At 43.3% G+C, this 22,912-nt stretch overlaps 1 protein-coding gene across 9 annotated transcripts in view; it reads left to right on the top strand.

The window, feature by feature from the left end:
• The window catches only part of LOC139546610 (nck-associated protein 1), a 69,886-nt gene that overhangs the window by 40,256 nt on the left and 6,718 nt on the right, over positions 1-22,912 (top strand). For 8 of the 9 annotated variants that reach the window (XM_071355189.1, XM_071355187.1, XM_071355188.1 and 5 more), the window contains 14 exons: positions 2,444-2,589; positions 3,469-3,601; positions 6,461-6,580; positions 8,191-8,330; positions 9,141-9,272; positions 12,283-12,501; positions 12,921-13,051; positions 13,456-13,553; positions 18,715-18,808; positions 19,068-19,150; positions 19,333-19,413; positions 19,666-19,759; positions 22,448-22,564; positions 22,764-22,873. In XM_071355189.1, coding sequence (XP_071211290.1) covers positions 2,444-2,589; positions 3,469-3,601; positions 6,461-6,580; positions 8,191-8,330; positions 9,141-9,272; positions 12,283-12,501; positions 12,921-13,051; positions 13,456-13,553; positions 18,715-18,808; positions 19,068-19,150; positions 19,333-19,413; positions 19,666-19,759; positions 22,448-22,564; positions 22,764-22,873 — 1,698 coding nt within the window. The remainder of the gene's footprint in view (positions 1-2,443; positions 2,590-3,468; positions 3,602-6,460; positions 6,581-8,190; positions 8,331-9,140; positions 9,273-12,282; positions 12,502-12,920; positions 13,052-13,455; positions 13,554-18,714; positions 18,809-19,067; positions 19,151-19,332; positions 19,414-19,665; positions 19,760-22,447; positions 22,565-22,763; positions 22,874-22,912) is intronic. The other variant, XM_071355183.1, reaches the window with a different exon arrangement.

The following is a 22,912-nucleotide window of genomic DNA, read 5'->3' as shown; positions in this document are numbered from 1 at the left end:
GGGGTAGGTCTATGGGCCCTGGTAAAAAGTAGTGCACTACATAGGGAGTAGGGTGCCATTTGGGACAGAGGCTCTGCCATGGCCGTACCACTCAGTTCCCTCTGAGATGTTGTCTGATCTCAGCTCAGGGCCTCGGCAAGAAATGCTACAACTTGGAAAAGTTTCTCAGTTTAGTCGGTAAATTAGGCCAGGGGAGGCAGGGGGAAAAGAGAAAAGCTTCCATGCGTGGAATGGGAACTGTTTTCCCAACACAGCTGAACAACTATTTTCTCAAGTCTCATGGTTTTTCTACTGGCTGCTCTACACCCTTCACAGACAGCCTCTCGTACTGTACACTAGGATAGCAAAAACAGAACTGCTCAGATAACAAGAAGCAGGACGTTGGTTTATTCACTATGCGTCTTTGGTACGGCGTTTGCCAGGGACAAAGAAAATTCAGGAAGCATCCTGTGCAAGAACAGCTGATAAATGTATGAACAGCTATATATACAGTATAGGCCTACATATTCAGGTGCTGCTGTCATCCCTAAAAATAGCTGGTTGTAAGTAAGAATATGACAGTGAATAATCCTAATTTATCAAGATGGAGTTCTTAGCCCTGAAAGATTAATGTTTGGATCAGAACCTAAGTCTGTCTGTTCCACAAGAACACTCTTCTTCTAAAGGTACTACCGCATGTACTCTCTTCTCCTTCCATAATCCACATGCCATGTGAGCCGTTACAGCACTCTGGCAGACAGACTTTGTCATAAGCCATATCAATGTCCTTTCTGTTAAGTACTTTTCATTATTTTCAAGAAAAAATAAATCTTTCATAGTTTTACTTTGGAAACTCTTGCTGTTTGTGTGATCCATTAAGTGAACGTGTTGGATGAGAAACACAAACTGCCATTACCACAATGATGTCATGTTAGTGATATTAATCTAAACAGAGTCTTGCACCATGTCATCTAACTTCAACTAGCATACATTGGTTGAGACACAGTTGGACTGGATGGAGGGAAGAGAAGATAAACCCTAACCCTTATTTTTCTCTCTCGTCTGTCTTTCTTCATGTCTCCTTTCTCCACAGTGCTGTTTTCTATTTCTGTTCTGATTATGGCATTGTGACCACCATGCAACAGCACTTTAAAGTTTCAAAATAGGCCTTGAATATCAATACTCTTAAGTTTGCCTCTTGCCTACTTTTTCTATTTATTGTCCCTTCTCAGACATTTGAACCACAAGTGGTTGTGTGAGTTTAGCACCTGCTAAATGTCTTTATGTGGCTGTGGTACCAGGTTGGCATCAAACGTTCTTTTAGTTGGCAGGCATTTTAGAGATGTTGAGATCCAGCAGAACATGTTCGAGTCAACACTCTCGCTGCATTTTCTCACACTTGTGTAGCTCGAAATCACTTCTTTCCAAAAAGTGTGTGTGTTTTTATTTGATGGATTTCACGCTTTATTTTTGGACTTGGATTCTTTAAGGCCTCGTTGTGCCCTGGTAACACAGCTGTTTCACTGCCCTTGGTGTGTGTACCAAATGGCACCCTATTCCCTACATAGTGCACCATAGGGCAAAAGTAGTGCCCTATGGGATGTAGTTTTGGTCTCCAAAAAAATAACTGAAGGCATCGCTGCTTCAGGGCTTCAGAACTGTGGCCGTTTTCCTTTTAACAATCTCCACGATCAAAGAAAACAATGTCTTGAACTCTGCAGAGAGTATCTGTTTTGCATACTGTCTTGGTTTGATATCAAATGCTTTGGGAGGAAATTGTATTGTTTGGCCATTGTCAGTAGTATCAAGTTAACACAGACATCTTCCTAGAAATCTTTCCTCAGATGTTAATGACTTGGTAACTCATCCAACCACACTTTTCCTTCCAGACTCCCACTGACTTCCAAATTGAAATCGGATCAGGTTTTTATTTGATTCTTAGAAAAGGGGGATTTTGGGGGAACGAGAGAAAGGAATGCTACTAATAGGAATATGATTTGTCCAAAGACTTAAAACTACATGATACAAACAATGACTACCTCATGAAGCTGGTTGAGAGAATACCAGGAGTGTGCAAAGCTGTCATCAAGGCAAAGGGTGGCTACTTTGAAGAATCTCAAATATAAAATATATATTTGATTTGTTTAACCCTTTTTTGGTTACTACATGATTCCATATGTGTTATTTCATAGTTTTGATGTCTTCACTATTATTCTACAATGTAGAAAATAGTAAAAATAAAGAAAAACCATTCAATGAGTAGGTATGTCCAAACTTTTGACTGGTCCTGTAGATATAAAGCCGCTTCAGCTGGAAACAACATGGCATACATGAGTAAAGAATGATGAACTGTTAAGGGTTAATACGTTTTGTTTTCCCCTGGGCCGACCTTAATAGTGTCTCCAAAGAAAGTGTTCTCCTGGTAAGGCCTATACCAATAATGCCTTGTTTCCTCCTTGGTTAGGCCTATACCAGTGTATCCAAGGCTTCTCTGGGCATCGCAGACCACCGTGAGTTGGGCAAGATGATGAATACCATTATATTCCACACCAAGATGGTGGATTCCCTGGTGGAGATGCTGGTGGAGACATCTGACCTCTCCATATTCTGGTAAATAAACGAGCCAGAACAGCCCAGAGGGCAGGAGCATATATCTATCTCATGTTTCCGTAGCTTGAGGCAGCTTGATGTACAAGTACACCCCCTGGACAAGAAGCTAGTTTTCCACAGGGCTTATTCTGGTAGGGTCTACATTTACATTTACCTCCATGTTCAGTTCAGTTACACAGACATTTAAAACATAGTAAAAACTAATAGGTCATATAGCCTCTCCATCTTCTGGTAGTTTTTACTTTTGTATGTATATTTGATGTGTTTTTCTTAGTATTTTACTGCTTCAATTAAACTACCCAGCAATGATTCTTCATGTTTTTCTGAATTGGAGTCCCAAATGTAGAGCCATTTTGGACTCCAATTCAGAAAAACATGAAGAATCATTGCTGGGTAGTTTAATTGAAGCAGTAAAATACTAAGAAAAACACATCAAATATACATACAAAAGTAAAAACTGCAACACAGGAAAATGCATAACATCAATACAAATAGATTGGATCCAGTTAAAGTTAAAGTTGTTTTCAAGGAAAACATAGTAAACGGTAATAGGCTATATAGCCATCACTCATCCTATAAAACCCCATGGTAACTAACTGTCTGTTAGGGGTTTTGTTATGTTATTTTTATTTGTTATGTTTGGTGGAGACAGGACAGGACGGGAGATGAGAGGGTTGGACAGATTAGGTATTATTGGACCAGAGATATATGATGAAGTTGGCAGCTCATGCTCTTTCCTCTCTCCTTTCCTTTCTTCCCTATTTACTCTCTCTTCTAATATCTTTCCTTTCTCTCTTTCTCCTCTGTTCTCTCTCTCTCTCCTTTCTCTCTCTCTCCTTTCCTCTCTCTCTCCTTTCCTCTCTCTCTCTCCTCTGATAGCTTTTACAGTCGTGCGTTTGAGAAGATGTTCCAGCAGTGTTTGGAGCTGCCCTCCCAGTCTCGGCACTCCATCTCCTTCCCTCTGCTCTGTACCCACTTCATGAGCTGCACTCATGAGCTCTGTCCTGAGGAGGTGAGTGAAGTGTCCCATTGAGATATGAAGTAACGACCGTATCACGAAACATCACAGTAAGCATCACTAAGGTCTGGCTGGTCACTCTGGGATCTAGTCATTTAGGAAACAAACTTATTTTCAACATAAATAACTAATATATTCAATTGATCAGATCGGCCTTTCAAAATACGTTTTCAAAATTCTTTCCTAGTTGAATGTCAAAAGGTACTCGAGGGTCTTTCCTACTTAAATAAAGGGTCAATTAATACATAAAATACATGTTTATTAAATGAACCCAGACATGTTTGTGTATTATACTTGCAATGTAAAGATTTAAAATGTTTTGTATGTATACTAATACGTTTGACTTGAAATACATGTTTATTAAATGAACCCAGACATGTTTGTGTATTATACTTGCAATGTAAAGATTTAAAATGTTTTGTATGTATACTAATACGTTTGACTTGATCTCTTTCCAAGAGCTGGAATCTTAGGTTAAGCTCTTGGTGCAGTAGCAACCTATTCCATTTGGAGTTTCATCTCATGCAGTCGTTTTCTAGCTCTTATGGGGACTGGTAGTCTCAGAGAAGCAGGCCATTTCACAGGATGTCTCACACACTGAATAATGTCAGTGTTGCACCTGGGGATTGGAGGGAGGCTGCATGTGTGTAGGTCTCCATCAGCTCCGTCTCAGTTCTGCTAGGGTCCATCGTGCATCCCAAATGGAACACTGTTCCCTATACAGTGCACTACTTTTGAACACAACTTTTGACCAGACCTCTATGGGTTCTGGTCAAAAGTATTGCACTACATAGGGAATAGGGTGCCATTTGTGACAACCTGTGTTTCCTTCCATGCTGTTAGGGCATGTGACCAGAGCAGCAGGATGGAGTCATACAGAGAATCAGGAAAGTCACAGCAAATTTTTGTGGGTTGTGGAATGTCGCAGAACGAAGCGTCCAGAGCTGTGGTCAATGTACCCAGATGTGTACCGAGAAGCAGAGGGCTGAAAAGCATGATTTATTAAATCTGTAATTGAACCATACACTGGTGCATCTGCTAGCTACTCTCAGGGGGAATGTGAAAGCCCTCAGCACACACAAGCTCCACAACAGATTTCTGTTTCCCTCTCTGTTGAAATACGCCAGGCACATATCATGAAGTGTTTGTTCCTAACAAACACGTAGCCCTCTAATATCCATTTAGTTTGGTAAATAAGACATATTTTCACTCATAATTGGTTGAAAAACGGTACTGAAATAGGCGGCACAATAAGTGGCACAATGGGCGTTCTCATGTGGCCGAGCAAAGTGGTCAAGGGAGAGGCTTTTGCTTAAGAGCTGTCTGAGTGCACTTAGAGAAATAAAAGAGATTTATTGAGACATAGAAGGCTTGGATTTCACTTATTCAAACACAAAACTCCCTCTCTCAGCATGTCTTCAAAATGTTCCTCTTCCTATGTCCATTCCACACAGCTTTGGACAGCTGCAAAAGTTATTTATGTTGGAAAAGCTCTAAATGTTTCCAAGAATATTTCCATCTTGCAAAGAAAACTTTTTACAGCAGTTTATAGTAACAGTAAAAGGTATGCGTCCCAAATGGCACCCTATTCCCTATATAGTGCATTACGTTTCACCAGATCCCTATGGGCCCTGGTCAAACGTAGTGCACTATATAGGGAATAGGGTGCCATTTGGAACAAACCTAAGATCACGGAACTTCAGTCAACGGTCAGTCTTAGCATCAGATAGACTTTTCTCGCAGCTTAGAGGGTGTGTGCACTGTTTGACCAGAGTTGTGTGTGGGGACTGTGTGTGACCGGTTTTAGTGTGGCATTTTGGTCAGTGGGGAATGTTAAGGGTTGGCTACCTATGAATGACAGGTTCACTCAGACCATCTCTACCTACAAACAGCTGGTTCTAGATCTGTTTGGCAATGACATCTACTGAAGGAATTAGATCTGGGACCAGGCTAACAAACAGCCATTCACCAAACCATCCACTGCGCAACCACCAGCCAATCTCCTATATACACTACATGACCAAACGTATGTGGACACCTGCTCGTCGAACATCTCATTCCAAAATCATGGGCTTTAATATGGAGTTGGTCCCACTTTTGCTGCTATAACAGCCTCCACTCTTCTTGGAACATTACTGTGGGACTTCCTTCCATTCAGCCACAAGAGCATTAGAATGTCATTGTATGCTGTAGCGTTAAGATTTCCATTCACTGGAACTAAGGGACCTAGCCCGAACCATCAAAAACAGCCCCAGACCAGTATTCCTCCTCCACCAAACGTTAAGGTTTGCACTATGCATTCAGGTAGGTAGTGTTCTCCTGGCATCCACCAAACCCAGATTTGTCCGTTGGACTGCCAGATGGTGAAGCGTGATTCCTCACTGCAGAGAACACGTTTCCACTGATCCAGCCTTTATACCACTCCAGCCAACGCTTGGCATTGCGCATGGTAATCTTAGGCTTGTGTGTGGCTGCTTGGCCATGGAAACCCATTTCATGAAGCTCCCGACGAGCAGTTCTTGTGCTGACGTTACTTCCAGAGGCAGTTTGGAACTGTAGTGAGTGTTGACCAGGGCAGCTCTAGCAGGGCAGACATCGGACAAACTGACTTGTTGGAAAGGTGGCATCCTATGACGGTGCCACATTGAAAGTCACTGAGCTCTTCAGTGGGCCCATTATCCTGCCAATCTTTGTCTGTGGAGATTGCATGGCTGTGTGCTTGATTTTATACACATGTCAGCAACGGGTGTGGCTTAAATAGCCAAATCCACCAATTTGAAGGGGTGTCCACATACTTTTGTATATATGGTGTAGCTTTCCCCAAGATAACAACATTTTCTTCCCTTCCTACAGAGGCACCACATAGGCGACCGAAGCCTGTCCCTGTGCAACATGTTTCTGGATGAAATGGCTAAACAGGCCCGCAACCTCATCACAGACATCTGCACCGAGCAATGCACGCTCAGCGACCAGGTGAGGTTATGTTGTCATGGTGATTAATCACAGTCCATGCTAAGTAGTGATGAGTGCTTTTTGAAGTCGGTTCGGTTTTGGTTCGATTATTTCAAAAAGAATCATGATTTTTGATTTCATTAAACATTTTTTGTAAACATTTAATGCACTACAGTATGTATTATGTGGGTTGACTGCTGTAATTACACAGAATACAACAATGAATCAAAGTCCCATGATGGTAGTGACTGCCCATTACTGCTTATCACTTATTAACCATCATTTATTCACATTACTTTACTTTAATAAAATATAAAAGTTTATGTGTATATTACATTTGTTTTATCTCATCTCTATAAAGCTGCTGCCTATGCTGTGATCAAAGTAAAATAAGGCATACTTTTATGACTGCTGAATACCAACTGTCTATCAATCACTTCTTAGATCATGTATTTTCTGGTAAAAATACCTCTCTAAATATAATGTATTTTCAGGTAAAAATACCTCTTGAAATATAATGTATTTTCAGGTAAAAATACCTCTTGAGGTATCATGTATTTTCAGGTAAAAATGCCTCTCGAAGTATCATGTATTTTCAGGTACAAATACCTATCGAAGTATCATGTATTTTTAGGTCAAAATACCTCGAAGTATCATCTATTTTCAGGTCGAAATACCTCTCGAAATATCATATATTTTTAGGTCAAAATACCTCTCGAAGTATCATGTATTTTCAGGTAAAAATAGATCTTGACGTATCATGTAATTTCAGGTAAAAATACATCTCGAAGTATCATGTATTTTCAGGTAAAAATACCTCTCGAAGTATCATGTATTTTCAGGTAAAAATACATCTCGAAGTATCATGTATTTTCAGGTAAAAATACCTCTCGAGGCAACTGCTCTCTATGTAGCGCATTCTTCTGGTCTCTTACGTAGCAGGTGTAAAAGAAACACAGACCGGAAAAGTAGGCGCGCAATTGATTATGTTCAAGCTAATTATCACGTTTTCTGCGCTAAATTATGTAGAACATTGGCTTGTTGGAAACTACAACTCCCTACTACATAGCACCGTTCATGTATGATCTGATTTATCTCTAGAGAAAATGCAGCGCAATGTGCACATTGAGCTCACAGGAAAAAAACGAAACTAAATGGAATTCAAATAATTTAACCAATGTTTTTCAGTTACTTGTTTTAAATACCTTTCGGTTAATCGCTCAGCACTAATGCTAAGCAACCAGGTGAGTGCATGTTGTCATGGTGATGAATTAATCAGGGGTCTGCTCTAACCACTTGTGTCATTCCTAGCCATCTAATTTATTATAATTTCTGAGGAAGGGCCGTTTCCCAAACACAGTTTAGGCCTAGTCATTTAGGCTTACAGTGAGTGCATAACTTGTTATTCGTATGTTGGAACTGAACTTATCCACTAGCCATTTAAGTTTTTCAACTGTAGGTCTTAAGTCAGATACTTTTCATAATTCTATTTCGATCATGTACAGTAAATAGAACACAATATAGCCTAAGTTGTGCACGTCCCAACTAAGTGCTTTCAAAATATAATTTGTCACTTCATTCCTTATTGGTCTGTGGGTGTTAAAGGGGTTTTCCTGTTGCTCCTGTTGTAGCTGCTGCCAAAACATTGTGCCAAAACCATCAGTCAGGCGGTGAACAAGAAGTCAAAGAAGCAGACTGGGAAGAAAGGAGAGCCTGAGAGAGAGAAGCCTGGAGTAGAGAGCATGAGGAAGAACAGGCTGCTGGTCACCAAGTAAGTTGTGTACACTCTGTAGCGTCCCTCAGTTAGGTTAGGGACTCTTTCCCAATGTGTCTTTACTCGATTCGTCCTCTCTCCGCTTTCTCAAAACAAATTGGAGAACGTCCACGGGGAGGGAACCTTGGATATTCTCCTCCAATTCCGAGGAATAACAGAAAGACAAATTTGGAAAGAGGCCTGAAACACAGAGACATGGCCACTTCCACCCCCACTTCTGCACTCCATGACCTCCTCCACTTTCAGATGTTTTCAACAGTACACTATTAATCGATGGTTTTGCAAGTCATGGTCTACATGCGTCCAAAATGGCATCCTATTCCCTACATTGTGCACTAGTATGGGCCCTGGTCAAACTTTATTTCCCACTGTGTTTGAATAATACCATGCTAAAATATATTTCCACCACTTGCCCTCCCTGTTCTGGATATTCCACTCTAATTTGGTCCTAACTCTACTACGCTACTCCTAATTCTCGACTCTACTCAGCTTCCAGTAAGATACATAGAAACAGACCACCAGCAGGGCTAGTATAATAATATAGAATCAGGTCTGAGCCAAAAAGGGATGTGTAAAAACAATAGTAGCTGTGGTGCTGGAGGAATTTAATCCATCTGCTCTGTCACAGATTTCCCCTTTAATCTGAACGAAATTAGGTTTTAATGCCTAACTGATGTGTGTGTGTGTGTGTGTGTGTGTGTGTGTGTGTGTGTGTGTGTGTGTGTGTGTGTGTGTGTGTGTGTGTGTGTGTGTGTGTGTGTGTGTGTGTGTGTGTGTGTGTGTGTGTGTGTGTGTGTGTGTTCTTAGCCTGGATAAGCTTCACACGGCGTTGTCCGAGCTGTGTTTCTCCATCAACTACGTACCCAACATGGTGATATGGGAACACACTTTCACTCCTAGGGAGTACCTCACCTCACACCTGGAGATACGCTTCACCAAGTGAGTACACATATGTGCTTGCAGACACACACACACATGGACACGAACACACAAACACACTCAGGGTATCCACTCTTTTATTACAATACCAGTCTTCACAGGAGGCTATGGGTGAATTCCTGCAGATAGTCTGACTGCTCTCTCTCTGTTTCCACTGTGTTGTAACGTAAGCTGGTTAGTTATGAAACCTGCTTCTCCTCCACCAAACACCAATCCATTGATTATCTCATGCAGGAAGGCTTTGAGGCTTAGTTTATTGTTATAAATCAAGGAACATTGTCATCCATTTGTACATATTACACTGAACAAAAATATAAACTCAACATGTAAAGTGTTGGTCCCATGTTTCATGAGGTGAAATAAAGAATCCCAGAAATGTTCCATATGCACAAAAAGCTAATTTCTCTTACATTTTGTGCACAAATTTGTTTACATCCCTGTTAGTGAGCATTTCTCCTTTGCCAAGATAATCCATCCACCTGACAGGTGTGGCATATCATTAAGCTGATTCAACAGCATGATCATTACAAAGATAAAAGGACAATAAAAGGTCACTCTAAAATGTGCAGTTTTGTCACACAACACAATGCCACAGATGTCTGAAGGAGCGTGCAATTGGCATGCTGACTGCAGGAATGTCCACCAGAGTGGTGGCGGTGGGGTTATGGTATGGGCAGGCATAAGCTACGGACAATGAACATAATAGCATTTTATCAATTGTAATTTGAATACACAGAGATACCGTGACGAGATCCTGAGGCCCATTGTCGTGTCATTCAGCCACCATCATCTCATGTTTCAGCATGATAATGCACAGTCCCGTGTCGCAAGGATCTGTACACAATTCCAGGACGCTGAAAATGTCCCAGTTCTTCCATGGCCTGCATACTCACCAGATATGTCATCCATTGAGCATGTTTGGGATGCTCTGGATTGACATGTCTGACAGCATGTTCCAGTTCCCGCCAATATCCAGCAACTTTGCACAGCTATTGAAGATGAGTGTGACAACATTCCACTGTCCACAATCAACAGCCTGATCAACTATGCAAAGGAGATGTCGCGCTGCATGAGGCAAATGGTGGTCACACCAGATACGGACTAGTTTTCTAATCTATGCCCCTACCTTTTTTTTAAGGTATCTGTGACCAACAGAGATGCATATCTGTATTCCCAGTCATGTGAAATCCATAGATTAGGCCTAATTTATTTATTTCAATTGACTGATTTGAACTGTAACTCAGTAAAATCTTTGAAATTGCTGCAAGTTGCGTTTATATTTTTGTTCAGTATAATTACAATCCCCAGGCAGAGTTTAACAAAAAAACTCTCAGGGGGTTAGGATTTTATCTGTGTGATTTATTGGTCCAGCAGACATGTTTTTTTGGGATCAGAGTGAATTTTGACGCGCGTCCAGAATTGGGCCTGACCGGTCCAATGAAATAAACATTGTGCTGGAGAGGAACAGGTATTTTCCTCTGTGGGAGTTAGGGTTGTGACGTATGTGCTTTGGCTGGCCCCTCTCTCTGTGTGTGTGTGTGTGTGTGTGTGTGTGTGTGTGTGTGTGTGTGTGTGTGTGTGTGTGTGTGTGTGTGTGTGTGTGTGTGTGTGTGTGTGTGTGAGAGAGAGTCGTTGGCTAACCCCTCTCCCCCGGGCCGTGAACTTCTCCCGTGCTTCCCAGATATGAGAGCCTATTACCATGCACACACAAAGGCATGCTCACACATACAAAGGCACTCACAGGGCCTATTACCATGCACATATACACACACTCTTACCGCCACTTACCACTACGCCCTGCTCCGCTCCTTAAGGTCAGCGCAGGATAAAAGTTTTACTGCCCTTATGTTCCCAGTTCCTAGCACACTTCAGACAGACGAGGAAAATTGCTAATTACTAAATGTTCCTAATGATCGATCAGGCGCCATAGTTTTTAAACCCTGCCATGTTTGATCCGATCTGCCTGCTCCACACCTTGCAGCTGCACAACCAAGTTATCTACGTAGAAATATGGAAAAGTTAGGGATTAGGGAAAACAATACAGCCATTGTTGAACATTGTTGAAGACTCGCCCAAACTCCCTGGAGTCCATGTAACTAACAGGCACCATTTTCTGATGTAAAAAGTACTTTATAAATACATTCGATTGACTGTTTGATCAATTGATTGATTGATCCCTATATGCCTAACCTAAACCTTTGGATCTGCCGGTCAAATATCTACTTCCAGGACAATATGAACACCCTCTCAGCCTCTGTCAGTGAATTGCAAAGAATTGGTCATCATGCTCTAGATCAGCAAACACGTTTGGTGTTTGCCAAAAGGCATGTGGGAGACTCCCCAAACATAAGGAAAACGCTATATCTGGCACAAACCCAACACCTCATCACCCTGAGAACACTATCCCCACAGTGAAGCATGGTGTTGGCAGCATCATGCTGTGGGGATGTTTTTCATCGGCAGGGACTGGTCGGGGCTAAATACAGGGAAATTGTAGTGTCAGTGGAGGAAAGGGACAGCAGAAGGACGTTGAGAGGCGGACCCTCAGTCTGCTGCTCTCTCCCTCCGCTAAGACTGACCAGCAGATGCAGGCACCATCAGCCCAGTAAAATTAAAAAAGCTAATGATTTAAATGTATGCTCACTCAGCTGTGCCTCACAAGCAATACAACAACTGATCTATTACCAGCCTACCTCAAATGTAGATTTTTTAAAATGTTTATTGTCTGAGAAGAACAACAATGCATTGGCAGAGCAATTCAAGCAAAGCCAATATGGGGTGATAAGGTTTTGGGCCTATAACCTACTGCACAAACCTCATCAATCCAGTTTTTAATAGGGTAATGTTGCTGCATTGGCTTACGTTTTTAAGTCATGTAAAAAATAAATATTTTTTTTTTACGGTAGATCTTGGCTTGCATTTTGACTCAGAAAGTGATCTCGCCTCAAAACGTTGGTGACCACTGCCCTAGATTGATTGACAGATCAATCCTGTTTCGTTCCATCTCTAGGTCTATCGTGGGGATGACCATGTATAACCAGGCGACCCAGGAGATAGCCAAACCGTCTGAGCTGCTGACCAGTGTCAGGGCCTACATGACTGTGCTCCAGAGCATAGAGAACTATGTTCAGATAGATATCACCAGGGTGTTCAACAACGTGCTGCTGCAGCAGACACAACATCTGGACAGTCACGGAGAACCAACCATCACCAGCCTCTACACCAACTGGTGAGTCCTAACCCCTTAACTTCTTAACCCTAACCTCCTAACCCCTTTACCTTAACCTCCTAACCCTAACCCCAACCAACCAACCAATCACTAACCTCTTCACCAACTGGAATACATTCACAAAACAATATGAATTTCGACTTTCTGTCTGTTTGAGAATAACAGCTCTGAGCCTTGATTCAAACCAACGCAGGTAAATGTCCTGTGCACTGCGATTGAGTTTGAATGGTGACTTCTGCTTGAGCTGACATCTGCGATGAATGTGGGCTCTGTGAACATCTGAGAAATTGCCTTTTAAAAGTCTATCGCAGTGCGCAGGTTGTTCATCTGGGTTGGTCTGAATATCAGCCTTGATCATGCCTTCCATTCAATCAGATAACCACCAACATGACAAGCCATACATTCTCTCTGTACTACAGGTATCTGGAGACTTTACTGCGCCAAGTTAGCAACGGACACATAGCTTACTTCCCAGCCATGAAGGCTTTTGTCAACCTACCTACGGAGAACGAGCTCACCTTCAACGCAGAGGAATACTCTGATATCTCAGGTAAGCTTCGTCAGTTATGCTGTCCTTTTAGACACCAATAGACTCATGGTACTGAGAGTATGAGTAATGATTTACTACTTAGAATATTTAAACTGTGTTTATAGCCATAGCAGTGTTGGATGGAGCTAAGAATCACTAACAGAACTCTCCCATGATCTTATGTCAAGGGGTTGGGATAAAGCAGGAAAACACATGTATGTTGGACATTTGTGGACATTCATTGGACAATAAAGTAGCCAATAAAGTAGCCAACAATAAAGTAGACAGTAGATGACAGAACATTTCCATTACCTTGTGCTGGATGGGTTGGATTAAAGTAGACCACCACATTTCCATTGGTCATTCATGGACGTATTGGGCAATAAAGTCATCTTATTCCTATTTTCTTCTTCTCCTCTTTTCAGAGATGCGCTCCCTGTCGGAGCTGCTGGGGCCCTATGGGATGAAGTTCCTCAGTGAGAGCCTCATGTGGCACATCTCCTCCCAGGTGGCCGAGCTCAAGGTGAGGAGTCACGGGGGTCACAGAGATCAAGGGTTAATGGTAGAGGTCATCCAGGGTTAACCCAGGTCAGGCTGGGTCATGTTCATTAGGGCACCTTGTAGCAAAATATAAAAGAAATGTAGCATTTCTTATTGCACACTTCCAGAAAGTCCGTCCCCTGTTTTGGACAGGTTTGTTCCTTTTGGTGCCTAAAGAACACGGCCCTCGTTTCTCTCTTCTATAATTCTTAGTGTGCATCTGAAATGCGACCCTATCCCCTATATCAGGGGTATTCAACTCTTACCCTACGAAGTCCAGAGTCTGCTGGTTTTATGTTCTACCTGATAAGTAATTGCACCCACCTGCTAAATCAGTCCCTGCTTAGAGGGGTACAATGAAAAAATGCAGTGGAACTGACTTTGAGGTCCAGAGTTGAGTTTGAGAGCCCTATATATTGCCCATCTTTTGACCTGGGTCCTATGGTGGTCTCCTATGGGATCTGGTCAAAAGTAGTGCACTATGTAGGGAATAGGGTGCTATTTCAGATGAAGCCTTGGCAGTATGAGTCATTAGAGGTTAGAGGGTCTTTCCAGAAGCAGAGTTTCCCCCTGGAAACAGAACCAGAGCAGAGCAGAGGTAGTGTGGGTTACTGGTAACCTCTAACTGCTAACTGACTGACATTTGATCAGGTTCCCTACCCTCACTACATTTTTGGTAACTAATAAAGAGTGCCAGGAAATTCTGTGTGTTCAGCTAAATCTTTTTAATTAGATATCATAAGACTAAGACTAAATTAATTTAGTGTTAGTGATAAGTGTTGCGAAAGCAGCTAGCCAGACTGATAAATCTAAATTAGCACCAAAATCAGTCCTAATAGATGTACACTACCGTTCAAAAGTTTGGGGTCATTTAGAAATGTCCATGTTTTTGATCAAATTGATCAGAAATACAATGTAGACATTGTTAATGTTGTAAATGATAATTGTAGCTGGAAATTTCTGATTTTTAATGGAATATCTACATAGGAGTACAGAGGCCCATTATCAGCAACCATCACTCCTGTGTTCCAATGGCACGTTATGTTAGCTAATGCAAGTTTAGCATTTTAAAAGGCTAATTGATCATTAGAAAACCCTTTTGCAATTATGTTAGCACAGCTAAAAACTGTTGTTCTGATTTACATTTACATTACATTACATTTAAGTCATTTAGCAGACGCTCTTATCCAGAGCGACTTACAAATTGGTGCATTCACCTTATGATATCCAGTGGAACAACCACTTTACAATAGTGCATCTAACTCTTTTAAGGGGGGGGGTTAGAAGGATTACTTTATCCTATCCTAGGTATTCCTTAAAGAGGTGGGGTTTCAGGTGTCTCCGGAAGGTGGTGATTGACTCCGCTGACCTGGCGTCGTGAGGGAGTTTGTTCCACCATTGGGGTGCCAGAGCAGCGAACAGTTTTGACTGGGCTGAGCGGGAACTGTACTTCCTCAGAGGTAGGGAGGCGAGCAGGCCAGAGGTGGATGAACGCAGTGCCCTTGTTTGGGTGTAGGGCCTGATCAGAGCCTGAAGGTACGGAGGTGCCGTTCCCCTCACAGCTCCGTAGGCAAGCACCATGGTCTTGTAACGGATGCGAGCTTCAACTGGAAGCCAGTGGAGAGAGCGGAGGAGCGGGGTGACGTGAGAGAACTTGGGAAAGTTGAACACCAGACGGGCTGCGGCGTTCTGGATGAGTTGTAGGGGTTTAATGGCACAGGCAGGGAGCCCAGCCAACAGCGAGTTGCAGTAATCCAGACGGGAGATGACAAGTGCCTGGATTAGGACCTGCGCCGCTTCCTGCGTGAGGCAGGGTCGTACTCTGCGAATGTTGTAGAGCATGAACCTACAGGAACGGGTCACCGCCTTGATGTTAGTTGAGAACGACAGGGTGTTGTCCAGGATCACGCCAAGGTTCTTAGCACTCTGGGAGGAGGACACAATGGAGTTGTCAACCGTGATGGCGAGATCATGGAACGGGCAGTCCTTCCCCGGGAGGAAGAGCAGCTCCGTCTTGCCGAGGTTCAGCTTGAGGTGGTGATCCGTCATCCACACTGATATGTCTGCCAGACATGCAGAGATGCGATTCACCACCTGGTTATCAGAGGGGGGAAAGGAGAAGATTAATTGTGTGTCGTCTGCATAGCAATGATAGGAGAGACCATGTGAGGATATGACAGAGCCAAGTGACTTGGTGTATAGCGAGAATAGGAGAGGGCCTAGAACAGAGCCCTGGGGGACACCAGTGGTGAGAGCACGTGGTGCGGAGACAGATTCTCGCCACGCCACCTGGTAGGAGCGACCTGTCAGGTAGGACGCAATCCAAGCGTGGGCCGCGCCGGAGATGCCCAGCTCGGAGAGGGTGGAGAGGAGGATCTGATGGTTCACAGTATCAAAGGCAGCCGATAGGTCTAGAAGGATGAGAGCAGAGGAGAGAGAGTTAGCTTTAGCAGTGCGGAGCGCCTCCGTGACACAGAGAAGAGCAGTCTCAGTTGAATGACTAGTCTTGAAACCTGACTGATTTGGATCAAGAAGGTCATTCTGAGAGAGATAGCAGGAGAGCTGGCCAAGGACGGCACGTTCAAGAGTTTTGGAGAGAAAAGAAAGAAGGGATACTGGTCTGTAGTTGTTGACATCGGAGGGATCGAGTGTAGGTTTTTTCAGAAGGGGTGCAACTCTCGCTCTCTTGAAGACGGAAGGGACGTAGCCAGCGGTCAAGGATGAGTTGATGAGCGAAGTGAGGTAAGGGAGAAGGTCTCCGGAAATGGTCTGGAGAAGAGAGGAGGGGATAGGGTCAAGCGGGCAGGTTGTTGGGCGGCCGGCCGTCACAAGACGCGAGATTTCATCTGGAGAGAGAGGGGAGAAAGAGGTCAAAGCACAGGGTAGGGCAGTGTGAGCAGAACCAGCGGTGTCGTTTGACTTAGCAAACGAGGATCGGATGTCGTCGACCTTCTTTTCAAAATGGTTGACGAAGTCATCAGCAGAGAGGGAGGAGGGGGGAGGAGGGGGAGGAGGATTCAGGAGGGAGGAGAAGGTGGCAAAGAGCTTCCTAGGGTTAGAGGCAGATGCTTGGAATTTAGAGTGGTAGAAATTGGCTTTAGCAGCAGAGACAGAAGAGGAGAATGTAGAGAGGAGGGAGTGAAAGGATGCCAGGTCCGCAGGGAGGCGAGTTTTCCTCCATTTCCGCTCGGCTGCCCGGAGCCCTGTTCTGTGAGCTCGCAATGAGTCGTCGAGCCACGGAGCAGGAGGGGAGGACCGAGCCGGCCTGGAGGATAGGGGACATAGAGAGTCAAAGGATGCAGAAAGGGAGGAGAGGAGGGTTGAGGAGGCAGAATCAGGAGATAGGTTGGAGAAGGTTTGAGCAGAGGGAAGAGATGATAGGATGGAAGAGGAGAGAGTAGCGGGGGAGAGAGAGCGAAGGTTGGGACGGCGCGATACCATCCGAGTAGGGGCAGTGTGGGAAGTGTTGGATGAGAGCGAGAGGGAAAAGGATACAAGGTAGTGGTCGGAGACTTGGAGGGGAGTTGCAATGAGATTAGTGGAAGAACAGCATCTAGTAAAGATGAGGTCAAGCGTATTGCCTGCCTTGTGAGTAGGGGGGGAAGGTGAGAGGGTGAGGTCAAAAAAGGAGAGGAGTGGAAAGAAGGAGGCAGAGAGGAATGAGTCAAAGGTAGACGTGGGGAGGTTAAAGTCACCCAGAACTGTGAGAGGTGAGCCATCCTCAGGAAAGGAACTTATCAGGGCGTCAAGCTCATTGATGAACTCTCCAAGGGAACCTGGAGGGCGATAAATGATGTGTGATTTAAAGAAGCAATAAAACTGGCCTTCTTTAGACTAGTTGAATATCTGGGGCATCAGCATTTGTGGGTTCAATTACAGGCTCAAAATGTCTAGAAACAAATAACTTTCTTCTGACACTCTTCAGTCTATTCTTGTTCTGAGAAATGAAGGCTATTCCATGCGAGAAATTGCAAAGAAACTGAAGATCTCGTACAATGCTGTGTACTACTCCCTTCACAGAACAGTGCAAACTGGCTCTACCCAGACTAGAAAGAGGAGTGGGAGGCCCCGGTGCACAACTGAGCAAGAGGACAAGTACATTAGAGTGTCTAGTTTGAGAAACAGAAGCCTCACAAGTCCTCAACTGGCAGCTTCATTAAATAGTACCCGCAAAACACCAGTCTCAACGTCAACAGTGAAGAGGCGACTCCGGATGCTAGCCATCTAGACAGAGTTTCTGTCCAGTGTCTGTGTTCTTTTACCCATCTTAAACTTTTATTTTTATTGGCCAGTCTGAGATATGGCTTTTTCTTTGCAACTTTGCCTAGAAGGCCAGCATCCTGGAGTCGCCTCTTCACTGTTGACTTTGAGACTGGTGTTTTGTGGGTACTATTTAATTGTAAAAAAAAAAAAAATTCAAACTGTTCTTTAGATTATAATATAATTGGTATTTTACTCTAGAGCACACATTAGTGTTGGAACATAGCGCTGGCACATATTTATGATTCTCTAACATGCAAACTTTTCCCTTCGCTTCTGATAGCAATTTGTGAAAATAAAATATGTTTGTGTCTGATTCACAATCAGATGTAGGAATGAAGCATTGGTTTTATTCAGTCTCTGTACAAACCAAGCCGTGTTCATCAAATTACTTATCACAAAACACGTTATCGGCGAACACTCTCAAAGCAAACTGAACAAGTGGAAAGCATGCAACCCATTGTGAGCCGCACACATGACTGCCTGAACATTGCGCCAAGACACCATCACAAAAAAAGTACAGGCTTCTAATTTTGATGCATCCCAAATGGCACCCTATTCACTACATAGTGCACTACTTTTGATCAGAGCCCATCGTGCACTACTTTTGACCAGAGCCAAAGGTAGTGCAGTATATAGGCTAAAAGTAGTACACTATATATGGAATAGGGTGGCATTTGGGACAAACATTTGTAAGATCCCCCGCATAGTGCCCCATCTGTTGATGGTAAGGTCCTTTTCCTGTTGTGCGAAAGAAGGGTAAAGTCTTTGGATTTAGGATCCCTAGTTGAATCCCCAAATAATCCCCTCACCACTTAGGAGACTCTCTCACCACTTCTACTCCTCTCCTCTCCCTCAACTCATTCTTCTTCTCCTCTCCTCAGAAACTGGTGGTGGACAACGTTGAGATTCTGACCCAGATGAGGACCAGCTTTGACAAGCCTGAACACATGGCTTCTCTGTTCAAGAAGCTCTCATGTGGGTACTCTGTATTTATATTGGCCTGGTCAGAGTTTTCCTGGGCCAGACAGACACAAGGCTCAGTGCTGCCAAGGCCAAATAAGCAACATATACATTTCTCCCATAGTACTGTTCTGTCTACATGGCTTTGGTTATGGCTGCTGAAGGGAGAAAGTGACATAACAAACCACCTTAGTCTAATTTGCATACCTGTAAAATGACTAGAGACATGTCAGTTGTCTGTGAGACTTGCATGTTCTTTGTCTTGGTGTTATAGCAGTCGACAGTGTTCTGAAACGGATGACCATCATCGGAGTCATCCTCTCATTCCGATCCCTTGCTCAGGAGGCACTCCGAGATGTATGTCGGCCCTTTAACTTTCCACCACTTGAATGGCATCATATATTGACACAATACAGTACACAATTATTTTGATCTGTCTCAAGCTGGTTTTCTCACATTTCACCCTGTGCCAAAGTTAGTTTAATCTAATATTTCTGTCATTGTGTTGAAATAAAGCATGATCCTCTTCTTGTCACCAGGTGTTGTCCTGCCACATCCCATTCCTGGTGAGCTCAGTGGAGGACTTCAAGGATCACATTCCAAGAGAGACCGACATGAAGGTGAGAGACACAGTAGGACCTTTAAATTAAGCTTAATGTGGTCAAGGTTGTGGGTTTAGTTCTGACATGGATTACATAAGAATACTAAGTCCCACAAGGTTCACATGCACATACATTGTACTGTAAATTGCTTTGTATTTAAGCATCTGCTAAGTGGCATAGCTATATAATTATGAATATTATATATGAATGGCTATTGTGTTTGAAGCAGTCTGATTCTCTGATGTCCTTTATGTCTCTGTTGATCATCAGGTGGCCATGAACGTGTATGAGCTGTCGTCTGCAGCAGGTCTGCCCTGTGAGATAGATCCTGCCTTAGTGGTGGCCCTCTCCTCTCAGAAGTCAGGTGAGATAGGATGCACCATAGACAGCCATTTTAGAATCTTAATAGATTTTCAAGCCGATTTAAGTTAAAACTGTAGTAAGGAACATTCAATGTCATCTTGGTAAGCAACTCCAGTGTATATTTGGCATTGTGTTTTAAGTCCTGCTTATTGTCCTGCTGAAAGGTGAATTTGTTTCCCAGTGTCTGTTGGAAAGCAAACAGAACCAGGTTTTCCTCTAGGATTTTTACTTTGCTTAGCTGTATTATTTTTATCTTAAAAAACTCCCTAGTCCTTGCTGATGACAAGTATACCCATAACAGTCATGATTGGTTGAGATAAGGAGTGGTTGGACATCCCGAGAGATGAGTCCTGATTGGTCTGTCATGTCACAGGCTTCTGTCTACAGAATGGTAGCTTTCCTAGTTAGTATATAGATCATCTTTGCTACCGCAGATTTTTTGGAAAGCTATGGACAACTGCAAAAGTGTTGCTACAGCTCCCTAAATTTAGCTGGGTTTTAGTAGAGAGACTTACTTTCTGGAGGTCAATGCCATGCTGACTCACACGTGTTTACATGTGTGGGTGGGGTGGGGCTAAGCCTTAAGAGGGTGTGAACGGTGCTGAATAGATGTAAACAAAGAAGCGCTCTCTAGGAAGTGTGAAAATCTCATCAAAATCTTTCAAGAGCATTTTCTCATATGTCGAATAACACGATAATCAACTTGTCCCATGTTTCCTCCAACCGCACTGTATTATACCATTTTGTACTTTTATAAAATGTAAAAATAACATTTGACTTAAGCCTCAATTGAGAAATCTGGACACATACACTATATATACAAAAGCATGTGGACACCCCTTCAAATGAGTGGATTTGTGAATTTCAGCCACACCCATTGATAGAGCTGTCCCGGTCAACTGTAAGTGCTGTTATTGTGAAGTGGAAATGTCTAGGTGCAACAACGGCTCAGACGCAAAGTGGTAGGCCTCACAAGCTCAGAGAATGGGACTGCCGAGTGCTGAAGCGCGTAGCGCGTAAAAATCATATGTACTCGGTTGCAACATTCACTACCGAGTTCCAAACTGTCTCTGGAACCAACGTCAGCACAAGAACTGTCCGGAAGCTTCATGAAATGGGTTTCCATGGCCGAGCAGCCACACACAAGCCTAAGATCACCATGCGCAATGCCAATCGTCGGCTGGAGTGGTGTAAAGCTCGCCACCACACTTCACCATCTGGCAGTACGACGGACATATCTGGGTTTGGCGGATGCCAGGAGAACGCTACCTGCCCTAATACATAGTGCCAACAAGTTTGGTGAAGGAGGAATAATGATCTGGGGCTGTTTTTCATGATTCGGGCTAAGCCCCTTAGTTCCAGTGAAGGGAAATCTTAATGCTACAGCATACAATGACATTGTGGACAATTCTGTGCTTCCAACTTTGTGGCAACAGTTTTAGGAAGGCCCCACAAGACCTCACAAGACCTCACTAATGCTCTTGTGGCTAAATGGAAACCAATCCCCGCAGCAATGTTCCAACATCTAGTGGAAAGCCTTCCCAGAAGAGTGGAGGCTGTTATAGCAGCAAAGGGGGGACCAACCCCATAATAATGCCCATGATTTTGGAATGAGATGTTTGACAAGCAGGTGTCCACATACTTGTGGTCATGTAGTGTATGTTAAGTTGTTTAGCTGAAATGATGACTATTACTCATATGCCTCATAGCCTGACTTCCATGTCCACATGCTGTGTAAAGGGATGACTGATTCACTGTTGGAATCTCACAGTTTGAAAAGTAATCTGTTGATAATGTCAGAGAGCGTGAGAGTTGGACAAGCATTAGAACTGCATTCCACTCTGTAGTCATGTATCAAAATCAAAGTTTTCATAAATTACAAATAAATATGTCCTGTCAATTTCAGAATTGCAACAGATAGGCCATGCATTTGTTTAGGTAACGTTTGGACATGTTGATGCTTATGCACACTGGTATTAAGTTGTCAAGTCATGTAGCCTGCAGCCATATCCACAGAGTCCAGTCCAGTCCAATTTCTGTACCCAACAATTCCCTATATAGTGCACAAATGGGCCCTGGAGTGCATCCCAAATGGCACCCTATTACTAGAGATTCCTCTCTGGGCGCGTCCCAAATAGCACCCAACCCATATATAGGGGTTTGGTCAAAAGTATTGCACTATATAGGGAATAGGGTTCCATTTAGGACGAAGCCAATGGCTCTCCTCAAGTTCCCAACCCCTCTCTGTTGCTCTAAGGAAAATACTAAATAACATTGCTTTAACATTGCTTTAACTCAGAGCTACAAAGAGCCCTGGGGGTCTTTTGGCCAGTGAAGACATTTCTGTTATACACCGCAGCTGTTTTTATACAAACCTCTGTTTACTTTCAAAATAGTTATCAACCCTCAACCTCATCTCCTCGTATGTGTCACAAATGGCACCCTATTCCCTATGTAGTGCACTACTTTTGACCTGGGCCCATAGGGAATAGGGTGTCATTTGGGAGGCACACCTACCCCTTATTGGGTCCACATAGCTGAATCACCTCCCAGTCTTGTAAATATAAATTACAGTTAATTAGGGAGCCATAATGCAGTTTGTCTTGGCTAGCGGGTCTTCATTTTTGGATAATATCCAAAATGGATCCCCCTGATGGTGTTAACGGACATTTCCTTTCTTTGGTAACAGAGAACATCAGTCCGGAGGAAGAGTACAAGATAGCGTGCCTGCTGATGGTCTTTGTGGCGGTCTCTATGCCCACCTTGGCAAGCAACGTCATGTCCCAGTATAGCCCTGCTATCCAAGGTACCTGTTCTTAGATACATGAAGTATATGTTCTATGTATATTATATGTTCTATGACATTTGTTGTTATACTTATTGATATGGTTCCTTCATAATCGTCCTTGTTAACAGTGCTGTAAGATATAGTAGATCCTTTTACCCACAGTGTTTAAAGACATAGTCGAGACACTAATATCATCTTGTCTGTCATCCTTTCACAGGTCACTGCAACAACATCCACTGTCTGGCTAAAGCTATAAACCAGATCGCTGCAGCTTTATTCACCATCCACAAGGGCAGCATCGAGGACCGCCTCAAAGAGTTCCTCGCAGTACGTTTTATAGTGATAGTCCATTTGGTTTATACCACA

The sequence above is a fragment of the Salvelinus alpinus genome, chromosome 20, assembly GCF_045679555.1.
Source record: "Salvelinus alpinus chromosome 20, SLU_Salpinus.1, whole genome shotgun sequence".
Taxonomy (NCBI): domain Eukaryota; kingdom Metazoa; phylum Chordata; class Actinopteri; order Salmoniformes; family Salmonidae; genus Salvelinus; species Salvelinus alpinus.
This window is presented reverse-complemented; position numbering and strand designations above follow the sequence as displayed.